The sequence below is a fragment of the Phoca vitulina genome, unplaced genomic scaffold (assembly GCF_004348235.1).
Source record: "Phoca vitulina isolate PV1807 unplaced genomic scaffold, GSC_HSeal_1.0 scaffold4, whole genome shotgun sequence".
Lineage (NCBI taxonomy): Eukaryota > Metazoa > Chordata > Mammalia > Carnivora > Phocidae > Phoca > Phoca vitulina.
This window is the reverse complement of record NW_022589707.1, coordinates 80,352,169-80,376,581: the sequence shown is the minus strand read 5'-3', so window position 1 is coordinate 80,376,581 and position 24,413 is coordinate 80,352,169. Positions and strand designations below refer to the sequence as shown.

General features: G+C 47.4%; 1 protein-coding gene across 8 annotated transcripts in view; it reads left to right on the top strand.

The window, feature by feature from the left end:
* The first annotated feature begins 174 nt into the window (after positions 1–174).
* The window catches only part of ATXN7L1 (ataxin 7 like 1), a 228,333-nt gene continuing 204,094 nt past the window's right edge, over positions 175–24,413 (top strand). For 6 of the 8 annotated variants that reach the window (XM_032402354.1, XM_032402351.1, XM_032402352.1 and 3 more), the window contains exons 1-2: positions 175–378; positions 889–957. In XM_032402354.1, the coding sequence (XP_032258245.1) occupies positions 198–378; positions 889–957 (250 nt within the window). In that variant the 5' untranslated portion in view covers positions 175–197. The remainder of the gene's footprint in view (positions 379–888; positions 958–24,413) is intronic. The other 2 variants (XM_032402350.1, XM_032402355.1) reach the window with 1 other exon arrangement.

The following is a 24,413-nucleotide window of genomic DNA, read 5'->3' as shown; positions in this document are numbered from 1 at the left end:
GCGCGCGGCGAGCTGCGGGCGCCTCTCTGCTGCCTCTGGCGGCCGCGCGCCACCGGCCGAGCCCAGCGGGCCCCGGGCGCCGAGCGCCGGCTCCTCCTCCTCTCTCTCCCTCCCCTCCTCCGCCGCCTCCCCGCTCCCTCCTCCCGTCCCTCCCTCCCTCCCCCTTTCAGAGCACTCAATGTCGGAACGTTCCGAAGATGACGTCGGAGCGTTCTCGAATCCCGTGTCTCTCGGCTGCTGCTGCCGAAGGAACAGGGAAAAAGCAACAAGAAGGAAGAGCAATGGCGACACTGGATCGCAAAGTGCCCAGTCCGGAGGCGTTTCTGGGCAAACCCTGGTCCTCCTGGATCGACGCCGCCAAATTACACTGCTCCGACAGTAAGAACCCCACCGCCTCCTCCTCCTTTTATTATCCTGTAACCTTTCCATTCACCTAGAGCCACTGGGAAAAAGTGTGTGTGTGAGAGAGAGAGTGGCCCCCGGTGTCCTCCATGCTTCTCCCTCTCTCTCTAAATAAATACACACAGAGACAGATCATCAATGCACAGAGAGAGGCCCTGCTGCCAGGGCTGGCTGTCTGTCTGTCTGTGCCCGGCTCCCCGTGGCAGCCCGCGGGGTGGGCTTTCACAGCCCCACGGTGTATCTGTTTAAAAGGCTACTCTGTTGCTGCTTGCATAGTTTTTTTGGTACCTATCTGGGCCAGGTAGATGGCAATCCGGACTTGGGAGAAAATGTTGCATTGTCAATTTTTGAAAGATTTTTCATGTACAGTATTTATATTGATCTGTTTGCAAATAAACACTCTCCCCCCCCCTTGACTTTGGCTTTCCCCCCCTTTTTGATCTTTTTTTCCTCATTTTCTTTTCTCCTTTTCTTTTTCATCTGCAGATGTAGATTTAGAAGAGGCTGGAAAAGAGGGTGGAAAAAGCAGGGAGGTTATGAGGCTTAATAAAGAAGGTAAGTGAGCTACTGGCATTTTAGTGTTAGCATGTGGCAGAATCTTCACCGGATTTCGACTATAATGTGAATTGTTCTGCTGGGTACAGAGTGACTAAGGCTTGTCAAAAATCGAGCACGCCCAGGTGACTACTGCTTCATGTTAACTTCTTTCAAAGTATAAATACAACGGGGGGGGGGGAGGGGGGAGACTGTGGAAGGCAGAAGTTTACAGCACTTAAGCCGGAGTCCACATTTGGACCTTCTGATGCATATCTGCCATTCACCTTTGGAGCATCATTGCCAAATGGTGGTGGGGGGTGGGGGGTGTCTTGAAATCTCTGAAATGAGGAGCGGGGCTCCCTTTACCAACATCCCAGCCTTCCTTGTGGGTACATACACAACAGTTTAATGAGCCCCACATGGTCAGTCATTCCAGCAGCTACTTCTCCACTCTCCACTGAAAACCACTGTACATGGCAGACCTTTGCAGCAAGTTACATTCGGCCCACTTTGTGTTTGGTCACAGATTGTTGTGTGGCGGGCAGGGCTAGGGGCAGCTGTGTGTGCAGCCCCCCCCCCGCCGGTCGCACATCGCTGTTTCCCCAGCCTGGAAATATAGTACCTGAAATGGGACACAGTGAGTAGATAGGTCATCCCAGACTGAGGCAGGGATGGGAAGCCACGGCCTGCTGGAACTGGGCATCAAACACACATGGTCGTCATAAATAAATCATATCCTGTTCGTGTTTGCAGGCCTTCCATATGTAACTCTGGCCTGTGGGCTTCACATGGAGCAACTCCAGAGGCCACTTTCTGCTGAACAAATGGATGGGTTCATTTGAATTGTGATTTACTAACTGGTGTCTTGTAAACATGGCTGGCTGAAATTGGAGTGGGAGGAAGGCATGAGGGGGCAGAAGAGGTTGGTGGGAAGTGTTGAAGGAGTTCAGCCATCACTAGGCCGTGGGAGCATTGCTCATCCAAAATGAATGGAAAAAAGGCCAGTTAGACTCCAAAGAATGGTCTCCCTCATAAACCAGGATAGCACCCTGTAAGGCAGTTAAAACCTACTTGGAAGCGTTTTGTGGATCACCACCTAAGACAGTCGGTTTTCTGTGCCCAGGGATTTCCTGACCATCCAGTGAGAGGAGAATTTGTGCTTTAGAAAAAATAGCATGGAGGTTAAAATATTCAAGGACAGTTCTCTAGCATAGTGTTCCTGCTAATTAATCACTTCGGGAACGAAACCTTATTCTAAAGATGTTTGCCTCTAAATATCGTAGTGTGGTCCTGCCATGTGTCTCCAGGATGCACAAGGGAACAATATCAAGTGGAATTCTTACAAGTGGCAGCTTATTGGCGCTAAATGTCCATGCGTGTTGGCAATGGAAAGTATCACTAGAAATTGTTTTTCTTTATAAACTCTTGAGATCTTTAAGAGCTCATGGGACTCCATTGTCAGACCACTGGCCATGAAAAGGTTTCCACAAAAAAAGATGAGGTTGTGAAAACCTTTAAATAAGTTGAGTAAAGGTCATGGTGTGCCACCGATTCGTACCTCTCAGGCCTGGGTGACAGATTCTGACCATACCGCACAAAACTCATATTCTGCGCCTTCCTCCCTGCGTCCATCTCAAAAGACTCTTGTTCTCAGATTCTCTTTGCCTCTTGGGAAATAGATTCTTTTAAGGAAAAATGAAAAGCTCGCCTTTCCTCAGAAGTCACAAGTGGTACATCCTGCTTATTATAGTCTTTGTCCTGTAAAGGTACAAAGATTTAGCTCCTAATTATATGCGTTTGCATTAAGGACACCCACTGTTCAGTGTAACATGCAATTGCTGAGTTCACCAAATAGCCATGTATGGGGTGAAATCTCTTTGTTTGTGGGCCTGGTGGAGCAAGCTTGGGTTAGCAATCCCTGAAGGTCTTCCTGGTATGTGCATACAGTTTTCTTTAGAGGGAGAGGATGTAGTAGTAAATATCTATCCCCCCACCACCACCATGGTGAGGAATTGAAGGGTTGAACTGGGATTCTGTGTTGGTATGTTTGGTTGCTAGAATCTCCAGAAACACTGGTTGCATTAGTCTCGCCATGGGCCTTCTTGTCGGAGTCACCGCGTGGGTGGCCTCCAGATGGATATGTGTTTGTGGATGGGTCTCCAGGACACAAAGTGACCTAGGTGTGATCGTGTTTATCCACGGGTGTGAAATGCATAGATTGGCCATGATGCAGTTGGGAGGAAGCAGGTCTTGAAAAGAAGTTTGGGCTTTAATGGCAGTGAATGAGTTAGGAATTCCAACTGAGAAATCAAGGGATGTGATCCACATTTTAAATATTTTAAATTGTTGTAAAAGAAATATAATGTAAAATTTGCCATTTTGACCATTTTAAAGAGTATAATTCAGTGGTGCTAGGTACATTTACAGTGTTGTACAACCATCATCATCCCTATACATTTCCTGAACTTTTTCATCATCCCGACCAGGAACCCTGTAGCCATTACATGATAACTCCCCATTGCCTTTCCCCTCAGCCCTGGAAACCTGTTCATCTGCTGTCTCTATGAAGATGCCTATTTTAAATTCTCTCTCTCTCTCTCCCTCCCCCACTCCTCTTTCTCTCCCTGCCCCCTTTCTCCCTCTCTCTCTGAAATGCAATATTTGTCCCTTTGTGTCTGGCTTATTTCACTTAGCATAACATTTTCATCATTTATCCATGCTGTAGCAGGTGTCACAATTTTTTCCTTTTTACGGCTAAATTGTATTCCATGGTGGGTATAGACCGTGTTTTATTTATCCAGCCATCTGTTGATGGGCATTTGGCTTGTTTCCGCCTTTTGGCTGCAGCGAATAACGCTGCTGTGACCATTGTTGTGATATGATATGTTTTATAGACGAAGCTATAAGGGAGGAAAGTTAGGCTGGAAATGCGAAAGAAGAAACATTTTGCCTTCTGCCTCTATCTGGCCACAGCCTCAGAAGACACAGGAAGGACTCGCCGGCGTTTGGAATAGCCTGATTATTGGAATGTGCTTCCTTCTTCATTCCTCATTCCTTTCACCTTTTGTGGCTTCAGTTCTCCACCTGGATGAAATGTTAACCGAATGCTTCAGAATTTCTGTAGTGAATTCTTCGCATTCATGTTATTATTTCATCCAAAGTTAGTGAAAATCACAGGCAAGAGGAATTTGGCAAACACCCTTGAGCCTTGCCAGATGGTCACCTGGGTTCAGAAGGTGCCGCGAACTCCATGCTTGGAGGTGGTGACGTGGGGCTACGCCGAGGGCTGCCTGGAGTGCCAATGGGGCAGGAGAGAGGGCTCTGGGGCAGCTTCCTGAAGTCCCCCTGTATGACCTTGGGAACATCGGCTCCCTTCTCCGGGCCTCTCCTCTCACTTGTAAAGTAGGGAGTGGGATGACACGTCCCCCAGGGTCCCTTTGAGATGGCTGACCCTGACTCTCTCTACTGAATGTACCTCTATTTGAGATCCAGTCATACCACCCAGGCTGTTTTTAAAGAAACAACAGCAACAAAATCAAGCCCTCACATTAAAAATATCTTAACTAACTACTACACACTGGGTCTGTTTTCTCATTTTATAATCTCTTGGTGGCAAACATCACCACATCTCCTACACAAGCAAATAGTTTGTGAAGAGTGTGTGGCCTTTAGGAGTCTAAGAACACTGAGGGTCTGAGTTCAAAACCCAGGCGCATGCGTTCCCCCGAAGTGGAGAATAAGTGGACCTCAGTCAGCCTGGACCAGTGCGGCACTGAGATTCCTTAAGGGGTGGGGGGTCCCAGAAACCTTATTAGTCTAAGATGTGAAATTCATCTGTGAGAGAAAATTCCAAGGAAGCCCATTCATCTAGCTAACCTTTTAAAATAATTTTCTCTCTCTAGTTTCATAGATTTATCTGAAGACTTTTTCCCAGCTAATTGGGAAAAAGCTCTGTGATTTAGAAGGATGGTCTTCTTTTCTCACTGCCTCACCTGAACTTTTTTTAAGGATGTCAGTTCATAAATCGGGAACAGGGTGCATATGGCTCAAAATGGAGATGCTAACAGGGTTGTGAGGATTGACTGAGGTAATACAAAAGGACCCAGCACACAGTAAGCACATAATGTTTGCCTTTATTCTTTTTTTAACTGTTATTATATCATTATCACTTATTAATGAAGCCAGTCCTAGAACACTTTATTATTATAATTAACTAGGACTTTCAACTACCCAGTGACGAATGGAAGAGAGATCCTGTATCAGAAATTTCATTTTTAGAGTAAACCATGTTATCATGATTTTATAAAGCTAGTGATTTTTGAAAAACCGATTACTATGACATCTGTGTGTTTCATGGGGCGCAGTTAATATGTAGTCATTGATAACTTTTATCAGAAGTTAGAAAATATACTTAGGCAGTTTCGGGCCTATGGCTAAGGAGGGTTTACAGCGTTCTCTCGGGGGACTGCTGAGATGTAAAGAATAATTTAAAAAATGATTGATAAGTTGTTTTATCTGGTCACTGAGACAAGAAAGTCCTCCGAAGATCCTTGTTTGGGTCTTTTGGAAGCCTACGCTGGTTTCTCTGGGCATTTGTCTGTGTTTTAATGTTCCCAGATGTTTTGATTTGATGGAGGTAAACCTGCGGAATGCTTCCAGTTTGGAAACTGTTCTGGGGCCAGTTAAGGTCTTGCCACGATGGTAAGAGGTTGCTGCTGTCCCCTGAGATGCTGGCAGAGTGGGGCTGGAACGCCGGAGGAAGCCGGGAACGTGGGAACGTGTCCAGCTCAGGTTTAGGAGTCTTGCAGTTGTGGCTGGTTGGGAGCAAACTGGAGGCAAAGATGGCCACTGACCTGGGAAGAGTGAAGTGTTCTTAAAAGCCAAGCCAGGGAAGCCAGCGACAAGTGGTGGAGATTTATGGGAATCTGCGGGCGGCTTCCCTTTGTCATTATACAGACAACTCCGTATCTATGCTAATAGGAGATGGGAAGACACCAAGTCCACAGATTACACAGATAAACCTCATTTTTGCCATTAATTTCAACTTCCTTGTCCATTAAGCCTACCTGCCTCCCCTTTGGCTAACAAGCAGCAACATTTGTTCGCTTTGGCGTTTCATTATCATCTCTCTCGTCTCGCCCAGCCTTTGGGATGAAAGGACAGGAGAGACGGAGTGGCCTCCAGGTGGTAGGGAGGCAGGCTGGAAAGGAGGAGAAAGGCTTGGAGAATGAATAAGCTTTGTAGTTGCCTCCAACTGTTGGGGCGGGGGGGCGGGGGGGGCAGGACCAAGACCGCAAAGCCGAGAGAGAGAGAGAGAGAGAGAGAGAGAGAGAGAGAGAGAGAGAGAGAGAGAGCGTTTTCAAAGCCATCTAGTTTGGAAAACATAAAGCTTCTAAAATGAGTGTCTCTTTATACATACAAGCATTTCCATGTGCCCGGGTCTTCATGTGGAGAAAATGTGGTTCTGGCTGCTTCCAAAACAGGAAGTGAGGGTGGGCACACTTTGAAACGCTGTATGTGAATTTGGCTTCGAAGCACAGTTTGCTGTGCTGGATTCTCATCATATGTCATTCTACACGAATCCTTTTTTTTTTTTTTTTTTAATCTCTAGATGTCGACTTTCATACACACACAGCCATTCGAATGCTTCGTATTTTCTTTAATAATGTTCACAGGTTGCAAAATCCAAAAGGGTATGCCATGAAAAGGAAGTCTCCCTCCTCCCCCCGCCCCCGGCTGCTTCCAGTAGCTTCATACACGGTTTTTTCTTCCCGCTTCCCCCGTGTGGGTGATAGCATCCTGGAGTGCAGCCTGGTGTCTCGCCATGACCGCTCATCTTACAGAGTGGTCCATGTCCGTTCGTAAGGAGCTACCCCATTTGCTTTTTGGTGCCTGCCTAGTGGGATGATCATTTAAGCCTCTGAGTGTCTTGCGTAGTTGTGAATACCCCCTCCTGCTTTGTTGGCCTCCCGGAGCCCTGGAGGCTGAATGAGCTCTACAGCGTGCCAGCCCTGTGCTAGGCCTGGGGGACAGCAGTGAAAAAGCACAGCCTCTGCCTCATGGCGCTTCCATCCTGGCAGCGGAGGCAGACGTTCCAGAAGTCGTGGCGACTGCGGTGAGCGCTCTGGAAGGGAAAGTTGGGGTGCCGTTGTGGGGCATTTTGGAGGGACTTCACTTACATTAGGGGGCTCAGTGAAGGCCTCCCTCTGAGGACATTTTATCTATGCCAAGACCTAGAGGACAAATGGAAGTTTCCATGTGCAGGGCTGGCCAGGACAGAGTTAAAGGAAACAACATGTGCGAAGGCCCAAAGTGTGAGAGAATATAGAGGTCCTAGAAACAACGAAGTCTGTCACTAGAGTGCAGATCACAGAGCAGAGAGTAATAACAAAGTTTCCCACCAGTGGCACTCCTTCTTTGTGGTGGGGGCCGTCCTGGGCATTGCAGGCTGTTTAGCAATGTCCCTGGCCTCTACCAGTAGAATCCAGTGGCTCCTCTCCCAGAAACATCTCCAGACATTGCCAAAGTTCCGCTGGGGTGGGGCAAAATCACCCCTATAGAGAATCACTGGTGTAGGGCGAAGCTGGAAAAGAAGACAAGAAAAGTAGACTAAGTTAGTCACAGAAGTATTCTGCTACGACCCATCTGTGTCTTAGGCCTACATTCCAGGGGGGTCAACCACGGTGCATACTCGGCAGGTGTACGTGGAGCTGTGACCATCCCCTGGCTCTGGGCTGTGTCTCTCTAAAGAGAGCGGACTCCCTCCCTCCAGGAGCTCTCTTCCAAAGGTTTCCAAGATGACTGCTCCAAACCTTCAGTTCCATTCTGTCATAAATGGTGACAGCGGTGAGATTCGGGTTCTAATTCTGGGTGGCCCAGTCCTCCCTCACTGTGGGTAGAGGAGACCCCAAGGCGCCGATTCCGATAATGATGGCAGTTATTATATGGTGGCCCCCAATGTCAAAAGCGCCATGGTGAAGCATTAAAGATTTCAGTGTATATTTAAAAGTCAGGCTGGAAATACAACTGGCTTTCTGTGCAGTTTGATTACCCATGGGATTTGTCTGAAATGGGGATGCACATGACAGAGAGCAAAGCAGCTGGTTTCAGGATTTCCATGTTCAAGATTAGATGATAGGATGGGCAGAGGAAGTCTCATTCCTGAGGGCTTCTGACCTGTGTGCCAAGTGGTCTGTGGCATTATTTAGGACTGTAAGGCCGTGTTCACTGCAGCTCGTGGGTCTCAGGGGCTGGCTGTCTCGGCTTCCGAAGTGATTTAGGAGAGTGAGGCAGATTCTATTTCTGCGTGCTTTTCTATGTACATTGTGTTTCTATCCTTTGGGCTAACCTGTCCTTCGTGACACTTCATTTCATTCATGACCTCCTTCAGAAGTAGACCTAAAGTAGTCGCAGACACAGTGAGACCCTGTCCTAGTCAAATTCCTTTTACCCACGGACCCCATAGGCTGAGGTAGCCCAGTGCTTACATCTGCAAACTAGGATCGTTTAGTGCCCGCAGTTAGGAGTGATGTCACCAAGATGGCGACTTAGGTCGTTCCTGATCTCACTCCTCCTCACAAGAACAGCTAACAACTATTTGTGGACAAGACACCACTGGGAGAATCCCAGAACGTGGGGGCGAGCCTGGAGCGCCCCCTGCGCCACAGAGAGCAAGACAGGCAGCACTGGAAGGTGGGAGAAGCGCTGCTCAGCACCCGCACTGGCCCTCCCCCAGGCCAGCACAACACCACACGGAGAGGGAGCCTTGAGCTAGGGCTCCTCCGGGGAGAAGAGAGCCCTGGGTGGGGGAGACATCCAGCTCTTGGGAGTGCCCTGTCCCGTCTCACCTCACAGGGAGAATCCGTGGGGCTTGACCACTGGGAGTCCAATTGTGACTGTAATAATCCAATGTAGCCGTAATGGAGAGGAAGACGGTTAGCCAATGGGCTGGCCTTTTTCCACATTGTGGCAGCCGAGTGTCAAAGACTGACGTCCACATCTCTCTCTCCTAAAACTCTTGGTGCAATGTTGTGTTGATGATGTGCTCCAGCTAATGCTGTTTGGCTGGCTCTCTCTGATTCCCTCCTGTGGCAGAACTCAGATTGGCCACTTCAGCCAAATGGACCTGGCTTGGGACCCTGAGGCACTTGAACTAATGAGGAGAGGCTGGGAAATCCCTTCCTGCAAGTGGGCTGAGGTGGAGGATCCTTACCGTTCAGGGGCTAGACTTGGCTCGCCCAGTTGGCTCTAGGTAAAGCTGGAGTCCCACTGTGAGGAACGCTTTTGTTTTTATGTAGACGCTTTATCCTTGTACCTGTGGTTTCATAACACAATTCCACTTGCCAAGTTTAAAGGATCAGGTGCTTAAAGAAAAAAGGAAGCCAAGTTAAGTACTCACTAGAGCAGGACAAAGTGGTAGCAGGTCACCAGAGTGGGGAAGATGAAAGTGACTCCATGATGGAAGGAGTTGTCACAGTATCTACTCTACGGAGCTAGATGTGATTCTCTGGCTGGAGTGGGGAAGCTGCCTGCCCCAGTGCACCAGTAGGTCATGGCTACCTGGAGTGGACGTGGGGACACTGGGCACCCAAACTGATGCCATCGACCAGGGTCTAAAGATGATTGATACACATTCCTGGCTTGGTCTTATCAGACCATAGTGGAATCTGGCTCTTTTTAAGAGTATATTGGGCATGGGGCGCCTGGGTGGCTCAGTCGTTAAGCATCTGCCTTCGACTCAGATCATGATCCCAGGGTCCTGGGATTGAGCCCCGCATCGGGCTCCCTGCTCAGCGGGGAGTCTGCTTCTCTCTCTCTCTCCCTCTGCCCCTCCCCCCTGCTTATGCTCTCTCTCTCTGTCTCTCAAATAAATAAAATCTTTTTTAAAAAGAGTATATTGGGCACAGAGGGGCCGATACTGTATATTCCACTTACAGAGGTGCCTAGAGTAGTTAAATTCATAGAGACATCATAGTAGAGTGCTGGTTGCCAGGGGCAGGGGGAGGGCGGGGAAAGGGAGAGTTAGTGTTTAATGGGCACAGAGTTCCAGTTGGGAGAGATGACTAAGTTCTGGAGATGGATGGTGGTGACAGCTACAAGACCATGTGAATATACTCAATGCCACTGAGCTGTACACTTAAAAATGGTTAAAGTGGCAGATTTTATGTCCTGTGTATTTTAGCACAGGAGTGCACTGGTGTTGCAGCCTGGGAAGTTTTGTGGAGGGTTATTTAAATCTTGCCTGTGCTCCTTACTGGCTGTGGAGTACGATACTTCTCTGAGCCTCAATTTTCTCATTTTCAGAATAGGGATAAGCTCTCAGGGTTGTTGTGAAAACAGATGAGATGCTGTCTGGCATACAGCAGGTACTCAATAACGTAAGCTCTCGTTACGATGATTGTTGCTTTTACCAGGCATGTCGGTGCTCGTCTTTGCCTTGATGGGGCTGCCACTTCCAGGGGCCACGTGGCGACCTTACTCCTCCAGGAGTGTGCCTGGGGTTTGCTAGGCATCTCTGGGTCAACACTTTGTCCCCGGTTCTTTGAGGATGCCAGGAATAAAATCACAAGGAGTTGGACCGATGTCCCAGTGCTATTAGTTTTCAAGAGTGAGTATCAGTTTCGGTTTTTCACAGTGTGGTCGTTCTGGGGACCCTGCAATCAAATCTCTAGGTCCTGAGCATCCCAGGCTGTGGTCGTACTGAATCGGGAGGACCGGAAGTGGAGCACAGGAATGTGTATTTTAAACAGCTCTCCAGGTGGCTTTGCTGTTCACCAAACTTTCTGAACCACTATTTATTGGCTCTGAGAAATGGCTCTCAACTCTGCCCACCTTGAGAATCCCTTGCGAAGCTCTTTAAAAACAAAAACACCAGGACCACTCCCAGAGATTCTGACTCCCTAGGTCTGGCTTAAGGGGTTCTAGGTCACTGCTTATGTGTCTTTAAAAATAACAATCCTAGCTGCCATTTATTGGGCATTGACCAGGTGCCAGGCACAGTGCTTAGTGTGCATTTTTTCATTTAATCCTTATGACCACCCTATGAGGCAATTCCTATTATCGAGCCCATTTTAAAGATTGGAAACTGAGGCTCAGAGAGGTTAAGTGATTTACCCAAGGTGGTTATAGCTGGGAAGTAGTAGAGCTGGGATTTGAACCCAGAGGTGGGCTGATTCCAGAGGCCATATTCTTATTGGGTCCCAGTATTGTCCCAGGAGCAGGGTTAGGACTAAGGTGAGGCAGGCGGGACCCCAGGACCAGCCCTGTGACGGAGAACATGTCCTTTAAGCAAAATGGCTCCAGTTTCCTTCCCCCCTCATGTGGGTAAGCCTGCAGAGAGGGCCCCATGGTTCCCCCCGTCCCCCCGCCCCCAGTGAACCGCTTTCCCATCCCAAAGCCCCAGCTCTGGGGCCTCTGTGGTCGGAGTCCTGGCCTCAGGGAAATCTCAGGAGCTGACTCAAACTGTTCCTTTTTGGGAGAAGGTGTTAGCAAAGATGGTTGCCAAGCAACTCCAGGGGCATCTATCGACAGTGATGATTTCTCTCTTTTCTTTTCCCCCCCTTTGAACATTTTCTAGGCTGCTTTTCAGGTTCTCTGTTGTTAGTGTTTTCATGAAGGGTGCACTCCTTTGGATGATGGAAGGAAGATAGCTTTTCAATATCCACCGCCTTGGAGGTGTCCTTTTGATGGGTGATGCGCCCGCTAAGTGGGTGTGAAAGACCTTTGCTTCCTCAGCCACGCTGACACCCTCCTTGTCACTGGCTCCGAGGGGACTGGAGCAGGTGCGAAAGGCAAAGAGGGCGTCTGCCACAAGAGGCCAGGGCGATGTGGTAACTTTTGGTTCTGTGACTTTGGAGTTCACCTACTCTTCGTTAACCCGGACACTTAGCCTTTTGTGTGTGATGACCTGGCTGGTCCCGAAGGAGCTGGTGTTTCTCTCTGCCTCTCTCTGTCTCTGTCTCTGTCTCTCTCTCGCTCACTCGCTCGCTCTCTCTCAGTCTCACTCTCAGTGGTTTCACAGATCAGAAGAGCTCTTGACGTGTTCCCTCTTCAGTGCTGTCCCCTCTCCTGCTCAGTCACCTCATCAGTGTGGGGTTTCAGGTGACCTTTGACAGGCCCCAGACCCCTTGGTCTGCCGGCAGGTGATTAGATCCTTCCGGCAGGGGCTGAGTGCGTGTGGGTTGGAGCACCTTCCACACGTGACAGAATCTGCCCCAGACTGGCTGGAAGAAAGAGAAACATGGGGAAGTGAAACTGGTCACATCTGGGTGAGGTTGACTGCATTTGGCCCACCCACCAATGACAGGCCTGTGAGCCCTGTCCCCAAACTCCAGGCTTCTTCTGTTCCCTTGCATCCTTGGCCTTGACCATTGTGGCCTTCCTCACCATCCTTTAAGAAGCAGGACAAGGCTGAACGAGAACACGGAATTCACATGAGTCCTGCCACCTTCAGAGGCTCAGGCCAAATGCTGAACGCAGAAGACAATTGAAAATAGAGATATGTTCAGTTTTATGCAAACCCAATAAATAGTAATCCAGCCTTAAACAGATTAGGGAGCTATTTGTTTTCCAAATGGAATTCTTAGAGATTTCATTAAATAGTAGACCGTCCTAGAGCATTTTGGAAATTACACTTTCTTCACCGAAGTTTTGGTGACACCCACTTTTATGCCTCTTCTGCCGGCTCCTCGTGTCCTGTCTGCTCCCTCCAGAGTCTGTTCTGCGTCGGCGAACCTGGCTCCCAGCTCACGCCGCAGACGTTCCCTCTGTGTGGTGACTCTGGTGGGTCTGGCCTCTTCCCCACAGAGGGCTCAGCTCACGCCTCTGGTGGGCTGCATTGGACAGCCCCCCACGGGGGTCCTTACTGCACCCCGAGATTCCCGTAGGCAGGCGCAGAGCCTTCTCTGTATCTCCTCCTCTCTACTAGTCTTTAGAAAGCCCCCCCAATTCTTCCTACCCTCCCTCTCTTGTCATCAGAGTGATTCTCGGCGCCTCTCCGTTTCTTTCCGCTCTCCCTACCCCCACCCCCAGGCTAGTCTGCCTCGTAGCCTACCTAGATTTTTTATAATAGCTGCTTAATTGGTCTCCCTGACTCCATCTTCCTGCATACCACTTCAAAATTAATCTCCTGAAAAGTCGCATTTTATCAGGTTATTCCTCAAGTGAAAACCTTTCATCACTCCCCCAGCCACCACAGCTAACGTAGTATTCCGGGTCCTGCCTCCCTCACCCCTCCAAATGCCACAGGTGGTTTGCCCCTCACAGCGTTAGACGAGCCATCGCCTTCCTAGTCCCATTCTCTGCCTTGGTGGGGTCCTCTGCTTCTCGAGCCTTACCCTTAAGTGAATGCTTCTCATTCTGCAGGGCCCGGGCCACATTCTCTCTCTGAGGAAGGCTCCCCCAGCCTCTCCGCTGGCTGTACCCACCACGTACTTCGGCCTTAAAGTCTTACGCTTCATGGCCATTCCGTTGTCTACCAGACCATTCCATTGTTGACCTGATGAGGGAGGAGGGACCATACCTTCCCTTTTTCCTTCCTCAAATATTTTCAGTCAACAGAGTGCTACATTTCGGCTTCGCATCCAATTTGTTTTTCAGGTACGTGTCTTCATGTACCTGTATTTTAATTTCTTTTCTTCCTTTCTTTTTCTTTAAACTGCAGTTACATACAAATAACAAAGAATTTAACCATCTTAATTTTTAAGGATCCCAGTTCAGTAGTGTTAAGTACATTCACGTTGTGCAGTCAATCTCCAGAACTCTTATCATCTTAGAAAACTGAAACTCTGTGTCCTTTAAACAATTCCACATTTATGTTTTCATTTTTAAACACGGTCTGGAGATGACTTATGAGTTTCTGATTTATCGCCTGATATTTTAAAGTTGTTGAGATTCTAAGCATTGGCAGGACTCCTGAAGTTTCTGTTCAGGTGGATATTTGGAGCAAGAATGCAAAAAGGCCCAGCCCAGCTTAGGGATCCCCCGTGGGTCCCTCTGCCAGCAGTGAAAATTCAGTGGAAAAGTGCTATAATTTGGGCCCCAAGTCACAGATACCCCTGCGCAGCCTAAAGTTTCTCAATTCAGGTATGATGTAACCCCCACCCTGCAGCCTTCTTTCTTTGCCCCTCCATCTTATATTAATATTGAAATTTTCACACACAAAAAAAGCCAATATAGTACTATGGTCCTTCATCTAAGCATCACTTAGAGTGAAAAATTAGTGCACATTTTATCGTGCTTTCTTATAAAGATAGATATTTCTATACCATTTGGAAATAAGTTGTAGACAGCATGACACTTCACCTCGAAATATTTATCATCTTGACACATCTTGGTTGTGTAACCTTGGGCCACTACTCAAGTTCTCAGAGCCTCATCTTATTATAAATACGTATGTGTGCTTTTGTTGAACCATTTGGAAGTATGTCACAGACAGCATGACACTTCACCTATAAATACTGCAGCATGCATCCCCTAAAAATAAAGGCATTCTCCTACATAATTGTAATACCAGTATCACATTTAGAAAACGAATGGTAATCCCCAGTAACATCTAATATCCAGTTCATATTCACACTTCCCGTTACCCTCCCAAAAATCTTCATAGCTACTTTTTTCTCAGCTACTTTTTTTTTTTTTTAATGTACGTAGCCAGATTCTGTCAAGGTTCATGCATTACATTCGGTTGTTATGTCTCTTTCATCAGTTTTAATCTAGAATAGTGCCCCCATATGTGTGTGTATATCTGTATATATGTGTATGTAGGTATTTTTGTGTATACATCTATAAAACATGACCATTTAAAATGCTTCACATTCCGCTCATGGTGTCACGTATCTTGTTTTTCTATGCCTTGTTTTTTCCCTCATAGTTGAAGTTAGAGCTAAAGTCTCCAATTTAGGCTCTACATTTTGGCAAGAATACATCCCAGGTAGTTCTGAGCACTTCATTAAGCATCTTCCCATGTCAGGGCACCCCATTATTAGGTATCGGTCACTTGGTAAGGGGGTGCCCACCTCTCTCCATGGCAAAGCTGTTTTCCTTCTGCGATCGGCATGTCATTCTGTGGGTGGTGCTTTGGCACCAAGTGAATGCCCAGTTCCCAGATAAGAAATTTCATGGAATCAGCTTGGCATCCATCGATAATCCTTGCTTGGATCACCTACTTCTTTGGGGGGTTGTACAACGGTCATTTTCAAATTCTGTCATTTTATCTATTTATTTGCTGACATTCATTGGCTGACATTCTTCTATAAAGAAGACCTGTATCTCATCAGCAGGGGTGAAATTTTAAATTCCTCCTAAAAAGGCAAAGTAAAGTCTTTCCCTCTAATTACCAGTTTTCAGAGTAAGGAGTTGAACACCCATGATTTAAGGTTAGGAGGAACAAGGCCAAGGACTGGGCACACCAGCATTTCAATAGGATGCACGTGTAGTGAGAAAACCCATAATCAGTAGGGAATTCTAGATAGAGTGAGCTTTGTAATGCAAACCTCAGAAGTCAAGTGTGACCACATCTTGGTTGGTAGAGCATGAGTTTGCAAACGTTGAGTAAAAATTATCCCACACGCTCAAGCGACCCTCTTCTCCTTTAAGATGGACCTTCTCTTCTTTAATTTGGAGAAGGAAGGAGATAATTACACCTAAAATAATCGTTCTCCCACCTTTTAGCTGGAGCCCAGCATTTAACCTGGGTCTGGCAACCTGCTAAAGTTAAATTGTAAACCAGGATGAGGGATGAGGTTATGAAGCTAGAGCAGTGCATCATGGACCACTGAATTCACTAGAGAGTAACCAAATGCCCAGGCACTGGGTTGGGCTCTGCGTGGGATACAATGGTGGAAAAGCCCTGGTCGCTGCCTCCCAGGGACTCAGGAACTTGCCATGCAGCGGGCTGGAAACACTGGCCACCTAGAGGGTGAAAAGTGGCCTGAGTGCCCAGGGACTCCGGGAAGGAAAATTCCAGCCTGCCGTCTGCACAGCCTTTGACCTGCAGGGGCTGTTTGGGTTGTGGTTCTATCCAGAGCCCGGTGAAGGTGTGTAGTAGGAGCCAAGTTAATGTTTGAAGTATGAATGAATGAATGAATGCATGCTTCATCAGGGATAGGATTTGGACAGGGGGGCACTCTAGGAGAGAGAACAGCACAAGGAGAGCCCTCGTGAGGGCTGTGAGTTCCCCCAGAAAGTCACTTCTAGGAAAAGGACTTATGGAGAGCCCTGGGCCTGCCATCAGTACTAAGGAGAAACAGCTAATCATCTATTCCAGTTGTCTACTTCCTCCATACCCAACACAGTTCAGTTTCTTATGATGTAGAATTTTCAGGAAACACGTTCCTTTTTGGTTTGGTCAGGTCTATGTGTTTTGCTTTTTCCGTTCAGTGTGCTGGGAGAGGGTTGTTCTCTCTCTCTTTCATACACACACACACACACACGCACACACACACCGTTAGTTCTTGCTGCCTGGTTCATCTGTCAGTTCTTTCCCATCACAATCCCTGCTATTAAATGTTTTACAACTTGCTCTCTGAATAAATGTGCATGGATACAGATATGTATGATACATTTTACCTATGAGGGGCTATTACGCATACGATTTACAAATAATAAAATATTTGAGACTCTCTCTCGTAAATTTCATATAGTCAGTTGATTCTCACAGAATGCTTTCATTAATTTTTGCCAAACTCTTGGATCCCTGGCCAACCTGAGATCGAACTTGACAAACAAGTATAGCTCCGACGTAAGTGTTGGTTGATATTTTCATGTAAGTCAGCGGGGTAAGATGAAAGTGAAAGAACAAAGACATGCGTTGGAACTTCACCCGATTGTTGGTGACGAGAGTGACTTCCTTGCTGAATTGGATAATAGTTTTCAAGTACTGAGAGAACATGTCCTCATTTTTTGGTGCTATTCACAATACAGCTATAGACATGGTATACTTCTGAGTAATTTTCTCCATCACTTTTTCAAATTAATAACCAAAAAAAAAAAAAAAATAGTGAATCAAGCCCTGATTTGTAGCATTTGGTAATTTCCATGGTATAAATTCCCACTACCATATCATAAGCTATCATGCTATCATCGAACTCAGAGTTGGGAAGAGATATGCATCTGGATGCTGTGATACGGGATTTCCACCACATAGATACAACAGGTGTAAAAGACTTTAAGAGCAGCAGTTCACAACCTATGGCCCATCACTGAAATCTAGCCTGCCACCTGTTTTTGTAAATAAAGTTTTACTGGAATGCAGCCACACTCGTTCATTCACATATTGTCCTGGTCCCTTTTGCCCTTTAATGGCAGAGTGGAGTGACTGAGACAAGACACTGAAAACCTAAAGTATTTACTACCTGGCCCCTTCTAGAAAAAACAGTCAACCCATGCTGAAAAGCGTAGATAATAGTAAAAGGCAGCAAGATAAATAGGAACTGATAAATTTTGAGTATTCTTTTTAAGATATATAACACATTTAACTGTAAGCTCACATAATTTTTAATAATTTAATAATTGGCTCACCATAGTCCTGAAAATTTAACAATGAGCTCTTGCACGCGTCCAGGCTGGATCCAGCTCACCACTGCAAAGCTTTGAGGGCCTCTGTTTTTAGTGCCAAAAAATGAGACTGTCACTAATAGGAAGAAGCAGCTGACAATACCAGATTGGAGGGGGAGCCACAGCAAGAGGATTGGAACTACTTGAAATTGTGGTCTAATTGTCCATAGAAATCAGAAGAAAGCATTTTTGAGGTTAGTTTTCATATAATTTTTTTTTCCCTCTTAGGGTCTGGGTTTGTTTTGGTTTTTCAAATGAGTTTTTTTCAGAGCTGATTTAAAAACTCAATGCAGCATGCGTTCCTTACCAAATTTTGTGAGCATCTGTCTCGAGCCCATTTAGCCCCTGACAGCCAGCCGCCCAGCAGCTTCCAGAACTCCCACAGATGTTCTGTGTCCCGAGAAGGGCCAACTTCCTGTTGCCGGCCATGAGCGCGAGGAGAGGTGGTCCCACCAGTTGCGTGGTGCTGGGGTTTTCCTTGCTGCCATTTCCTGCCAGTTGCCTCTGAATGGATTACAGATGGTCAGAGAAAGACTTCTTGGCACAGCGAGAGGACCAGTCTCCAGTGCTTTGTGGGGAAGGATTTATAACAGGATGGCAGTTTATGCCTACCCAGAATGGGCCTGGCGGCCGAGGCCTTACTGAAAAAACCAGCTGCCTGTGGGGATGGGGTCTGTGGGTGGAGGGGACAGACGGGAGGGCCAGCGTGTTTCCATTTATGTGGCACCATTCGTCCAGTGGGGTCTCAAGCTGCCGCGTGTCCCAGGCTGTTAGGCTCCCGTGGAGCCAGGAGCGCCTGGGAAGTAGGTGCTGAGGGCATGTTCTGGTTGTGGCAAGCTCTTTGGGGAAGTAGAATAAGTCCTCCTATCTTTTCAAAGTGAGGTAAAGGCAGGTGTGCTGTTTCCTTTTTTTTTTTTTTTTTTTTTTAAGCCACAATAAAAGCAGATTTAATTGTTCTATTTAAAAAATATACATAAGATTTACTATTTTAACCATTTGAAGGTGTTCGATTCAGTGGCACTGAGCACACGCCCAGTGTTGTGCAACCATCACCACACGCCATCTCCAGAAGTTTTCCATCATCCCAAACAGAAACTCTGCACCCGTTAAACAAAACTCCCCATTCCTCCCTCCCCTCAGCCCTGGTAACCTCTACTCTGTCTCCATGAATTTACCTAACCTAGGTGCCTCAGAGAAATGGAATCATACAGCATTTGTCCCTTTGTGACTGGCTTATTTCATGTAGCATAATGTCCTCAAAGTTCATCCATATTGTGGCATATATCAGAATTTCTTTCCTTTTCATGAATGGATAATATTCTGTTGTGTGTCTCTACTACGTTTGGTTTATGCGTTTTCCCACTGATGGACCCTTGGGCTGTTTGCCCCTTTTGGCCATCGTGAATCGTGCTGCTGTGGACCTGGGTATTAGATGCAGTCGGATGGGGGAATCAGTTTAGGTCCGGGATGATTCCTCAGCCCCTCCAAGGTAACTCAGTTCAGGGGCATCTCTCTGTCAAAGCTGCCAGGAATATGTGTGCAAGAAGGCCCCGTTCAGGCACGCCAGCCAAGGGGTCAGAGGAATTGTGCATACTCCTGGCTGTATCTGCCCTTTTCCTAGTTTGCACAAGGACACTTTACTACCTAGAGGAGCCCCTGCGACTGAAATTCTGAAAGGCTGGAGTGCACGTGGTGCTTTTGCTTCCTGGGCAAGGGGAGGCCTTGCTGGGCTGAGGCTGGTGCAGAGGGTTGGACTAACTGCGCCAGGATTCCTGTGACTGGGTCTCCCTCTGCCAGAAATCAAGGCCACCTTGGACAGTTACAGGGGCAAGGTCTGCTGCGCTTCATCTGTGAGAGAGAGTAGGGCTGTAAGCTCCCAGTGCACAGAGCCAGCAAAATCCATCAGAGAGAGGAGAGGTACAGGGCAGTGTCTGAGTGCAGTTGGGTTCTGTCATGAAATACTCCAGACTGGTTGGCTTGGAAACAACAAACATTCGTTTCCCACAGTTCCGGAGGCCAGAAGTCCAAGATCAGGGCACCAGCATGGTTGGACTCTGGTGAGAATCCTTTCTGGGTCACAGACTTCTCATTGCGTCCCCACATGGCAGAAGGGGTAAGGAAGCTTTGGGGAGGTCCTCTTTTTTATAAGAGCCCTAATCTCATCCGTTCCTGAGGGCTTGTCGCTCATGACCAGATCAGCTCTCCTAGGCCCCACCTCCTAACACCATCCCATCAGGTATTAGGATTCAACATGTGCGTTTAGGAGGATGCAGACGTTCAGACCAGCGCAGGCAGGCCTCTGGGGATGGGGGACACAGAGTAGTGACGCTTGGCTTGTGATGTGTAAAGCCCTCCATTTGCATGAAGACTCCTGGAGGGCATGTTTTGTGTGCACACACTTTTTCTGGGGAGCGGTTTTATGGCTTTCCTGAGATCCTCAATGGTATGGCCCTCCCTCCCCCTTTCAAAAAAAGTGGTGCTAAAGGAAATTTACAGCTCCTGTAGGAGACACACATGTGCCCAGCTAGAACCACGGTGCGAGCTACACAGAATTGGGATCCAAGCAAGCAGGGAATGTGGGCCTTGCCTTAAGGGTTGATTTTGGAGTTAGGGTTAGGGTTTCATGACACTTTCAAATCTCCTTTGAGGAACAGTCTTCCCTGGATTGGGGTAGAGAGCTGGGGAGGAGCCTTGGTCGTGGAACCACTTTAAAAATCTAGCTCTGCTGACATGATTGTATTCAAGCTTTTTACCTGAAGACACACAGAGCTACAGAGACAGGTAACACGGTATGCTAGATGAGGAAGCCACCTTTGAATCTCGTCTCTGTGTCTAGGTGCCTGTAGAGTAGCTTGTTGGTGGCGAAGGAAGAACGCGGGCTTTGGCAGGCGGATCTTAACTGACATCTTGGCCGTGCCGCCTGAAGGCTGTGTGACTCCGGGCAAGTGACCTCACTTCTCTGGGCCTCCGCTTGCTCATTCCGACAACAGTGCCGATCACAAGGAGGGTGAACTCATGAGCTGGTACGCTGTAGACAGGGAGGAGATGGTAGCTGTTACTGCCTGGAAGAGGGGACGGGTCTGTGAAGTCCAGGGGCTCCTGCAGGTTAGCTGCGGTGTGTGCATAAATTATAGGAGGAGCAAAAAATGGGCCAGAATTTGAGAGCAAAGGGCGGGGAGTGTTATGGGAAGGTGAGTTTGGAAGTTCCAGGTGAAGTTTAGAGGGAAGGGGGCCACAGGAAGGAGTAAGATCTGACGGGAGGTGTTTTGGGGGCGGAAACTGGCCTTCTGCCTCCTTTGGCATCGACTGTCATTCTCGGAGCTCCCACTTGATCTGGGCCCACCGCTCCCCCTGCACCCCGGGCTCCCAGGGAGGGCATGCCCAGGGCCTGCGGAGCCAGGAGGTGAGGCCCTGGAGCTCGCCCTCCTGCAGGGAAACAAGGTTTGCTTTCCGAACAAACAAGCCCCAGGGGTTGTGGACCCCTGTTCTGTGAACAGAGAGGGGACTAGATGTTTGAGAGCAGACGTCCCATGCTGGTTCTGTGCCTGCTCATCAGGGTCAGGGCTCGGCCTCTTGCGGTCCTGGGAGTCACATCACCCCGCCCAGCTTCATTTTTCCCGTCTGTACAATGGGATGATCACAGGTACCTCATCGGGTTGTTGGGAAGATGAAGTGAAGGGGACACACAGCACTTAGCACAAGGCCCAGCCCATCGTAAATGCTCACTAGTTCTTTCCTTTCAATGCCGCTGAGTAACCCCGGAAGGGGAGCCCGGGGAGTGTTGTTCACGACGAGACACGGTGCCTTGGCAAGGGCTGTGTTCTGGATGCCGCTGGACTTAACAGCTCATAAGGAAACGTCATCTAGAAATGGCCCATAAGCCAGCCCCTAAGCAGGGAGCCAGCAGCATGCAAACCCGGCGCATCTTTCGGTTCTATGCCAACATTTCTAGGGGAAACGGTTATTTCTTTATCTTTGTATTTCATAGGGAAAAAAAAAAAAAACACAGCCAATTAAACTACAGCCTCTATGGATTCTAAGAATCCATTTGGATTTTAAAGATGGTACAGTTGGGGGGGGGGTGGGAATACAGCTTAGAATTAAGGAAATACAGTAGGCAAAAATAGAGTCTAAAGCAAAATTTACATTAATTTTTAAGATAAAGCATGAAAGTTTAAGAAACACTGAAAGCTGTGGATAGAGCCCCACACTGTGTGTGAATTTGTCTCCACCCTCAGGGTGACTCTGTTTTAAGGGTTGAATGGGGAGGAGAAGCACCTGGGTTGGATCTCCCTGTAGGTTTTGGTGGGACAAGGAGAGCAGGGAGGTCAGGGAAGTGACCCCAGACTCTGGAACACTCAAAGTCATCTCGGGGCCTGAACATCCTCAGGCAGCCATCCCTTGTGTTAACTTCGCTTAGGAGGAAAATCCACACATGGCACTTTCAGGAGGGAGGTGTCATAAAACCAAGCAAACAGCCCCACAGCTGGGAAAGGGCTCGAAACCATAGATCACTACTCCGCAGTGAGAGAAGCTGCTTGCTGGGACCCACAGACCAGCACACCTCCCCGGGGGCTCCTAGCACCGGTGTTTTGATATCTCGGTGGAGATTTGGGGAGACAACCAACTTTGCCCTCTTGCCCTAAAAAGCGTGGCAAGTCGCAGGCGGGTCAGAAGGGGTCTGATTAAGCTTCCTTCTCCCTGCCGGGCCCTTCTGCTCCCACCTGCATATGGCCACGTGGGGACAGGTGTCTGGGGAGTCTCGGTGTGGCCAGGGAGCTTCTGCCACCTTTTTGGCAGGAAAGTAGAAGGGCTCCTCCCAGGCCTGTCGAGACTAACAGTTGACTCGTAATGATGGTGTCAACCAACTTCTGTGGAACGTGTTCCTATTTGTTGGAGTGCTGGATTCTAGGGGCAGTGGAGGAGGCAGGAGTTATCTTGAAGAGTTTGCAGACGGTGGAGTGGAGGTGCTGAGAGACTCTGTAATCCTCTGGGGTGATAGTGCAGGGGAAGGATCCAGAGAAGAGCAGAGAGCAGTGCCCTGGCCCTGAGAGATCGCACTCGGCTAGAGAAAGAAAGGACTTGGAGATGGGAGAGTGGATATTCAGCACACTGAGTGGGCCTTCCTGGAGGGTTTGGGCCTCCAGGACTAAGTTTACTTTTAAAAAATATTTTTTCCTTAATACAAAGGTGATACATGATCACTGTGGAAAATACATATCCACAAAAGAAGAAAAGAAAAATGAGCCTCGTCCTGTCACCTAGAATTAACCAATGCTGGTTTTGGTTATTTCTAGGTAATAATTTACAAAAATGAGATTACCGTGTATTGTTTGGATTATGGTGAGCATCTTTTCAAGTTATGAGATAGTCCATTGCATCTGTGTTCCATAATTTATTTAACCAATTCCCTGTCACTGGATATATTGGTTGTTTTCAGTTTTTCATTACTAAAAATATTTCAATTAATAAATGAATATCCTAGGGGCACCTGGATGGCTCAGTCGGTTAAGCGTCCGACTCTTGATTTCGGCTCAGGTCATGATCTCAGGGTGATGAGATTGGGCTCCACGCTCAGCGGGGACTCTGCTTGAGCTTCTCTCTTTCCCTCTCCCTCTGCCCCTCCACCCCACCCCATCCCACCCCACCCCTGCACGAGCGCACTTGATCTCTCTCTCTCTCTCTTTCTAAATAAATAAGTGAATGAATGAATGAATATCCTTGTAGCTAAATTTCTGTGCACGTTCATGATTATTTCCATAGGTATATTTTTTGAAGAGAAATGCTGAGCCCAGGAGTACAATATTTTTGAGGCTTTTGATATCATTGCTAAATTGTCCTCTAGAAATATCATACCAAGTAATACTCCTGTTAGGAGTATATAAGAATGACTGTCTCCTGAACTTTGGCCAGTACCTCACTAAAGATTTTCAGATATTTGATGATTTAATAAGTTTAAATGTTTCCTGCCTTTAATTAGCACTCTCCTGATTACTGATCGAGGGTGACCATTTTGTATGTATTTAGTCCCCACTTGTGTGTGTTTTGTGTGAGTTCCTTTTTGGTTTTTGCTTAGTTTTCTATTGGTCTCTTAATCTTTTTCTCCCTGATTTGCAAAAGCTCTCTATATATTCAAGCTAATTTACCATGTCTGTATTTCTATGTGGATCACGTGATTTTTTGGAAATCTTGTAGTTCAAAAACTGTGACTCTTTGATCTAGCCTGAAGGACGAAAATAGCTAGGAAAACAGAAATTCCCAGGTAATTCCTAAGCCATGTGGCAGGTGTTACTGAATGCTGGCAAGGGCCACATCATATTAATTATGCTGACAAGACAGACCTAAGAGTAAGACCTGCCATTTACTGAGCAATTGTTATTTACCAGGCATTTTACATATATTAGCCTTTTAATCTTATGACCTTGTAAAGAGCTGAGCAAACTGGGGCAGAGAAAAATGAAGCATCTCATCTGAGCTCACACAGCTAGTAAGTGATAGAGTCAGGATTTGAACTTGGATCTGCCCATTCTACTATCCACCTACTTTCTACTCTACCCAGCTGGCTCTCATTCTCAGGGTGAATCATAGTCTTACAAGTCAAGGTTTCCTCAGCGACTTCCACAGAGAGAGTTGGAGAGCACGTGATAACTGGTCTCCAAAGATGCCCTTGCACACGCCTCCCAATATAGTCCCCTCTCTGTGACCCTTGGCTGACCCCATGATTCGTGTGTGTGTAGGTGCATGTTTTATAATAGTTTGATGGAAATTTAATTCATATGCCATAAAATTCACTCCTTTAAAGTATATCATTCTGTGTTCTTGGCATATTCACAAAATTGTGCACACAACACAACTGTCTAATTCCAGAACGTTTTAATAAACCCCAAAAGAAATGTCATGTCCATTAGCAGTCACTCACC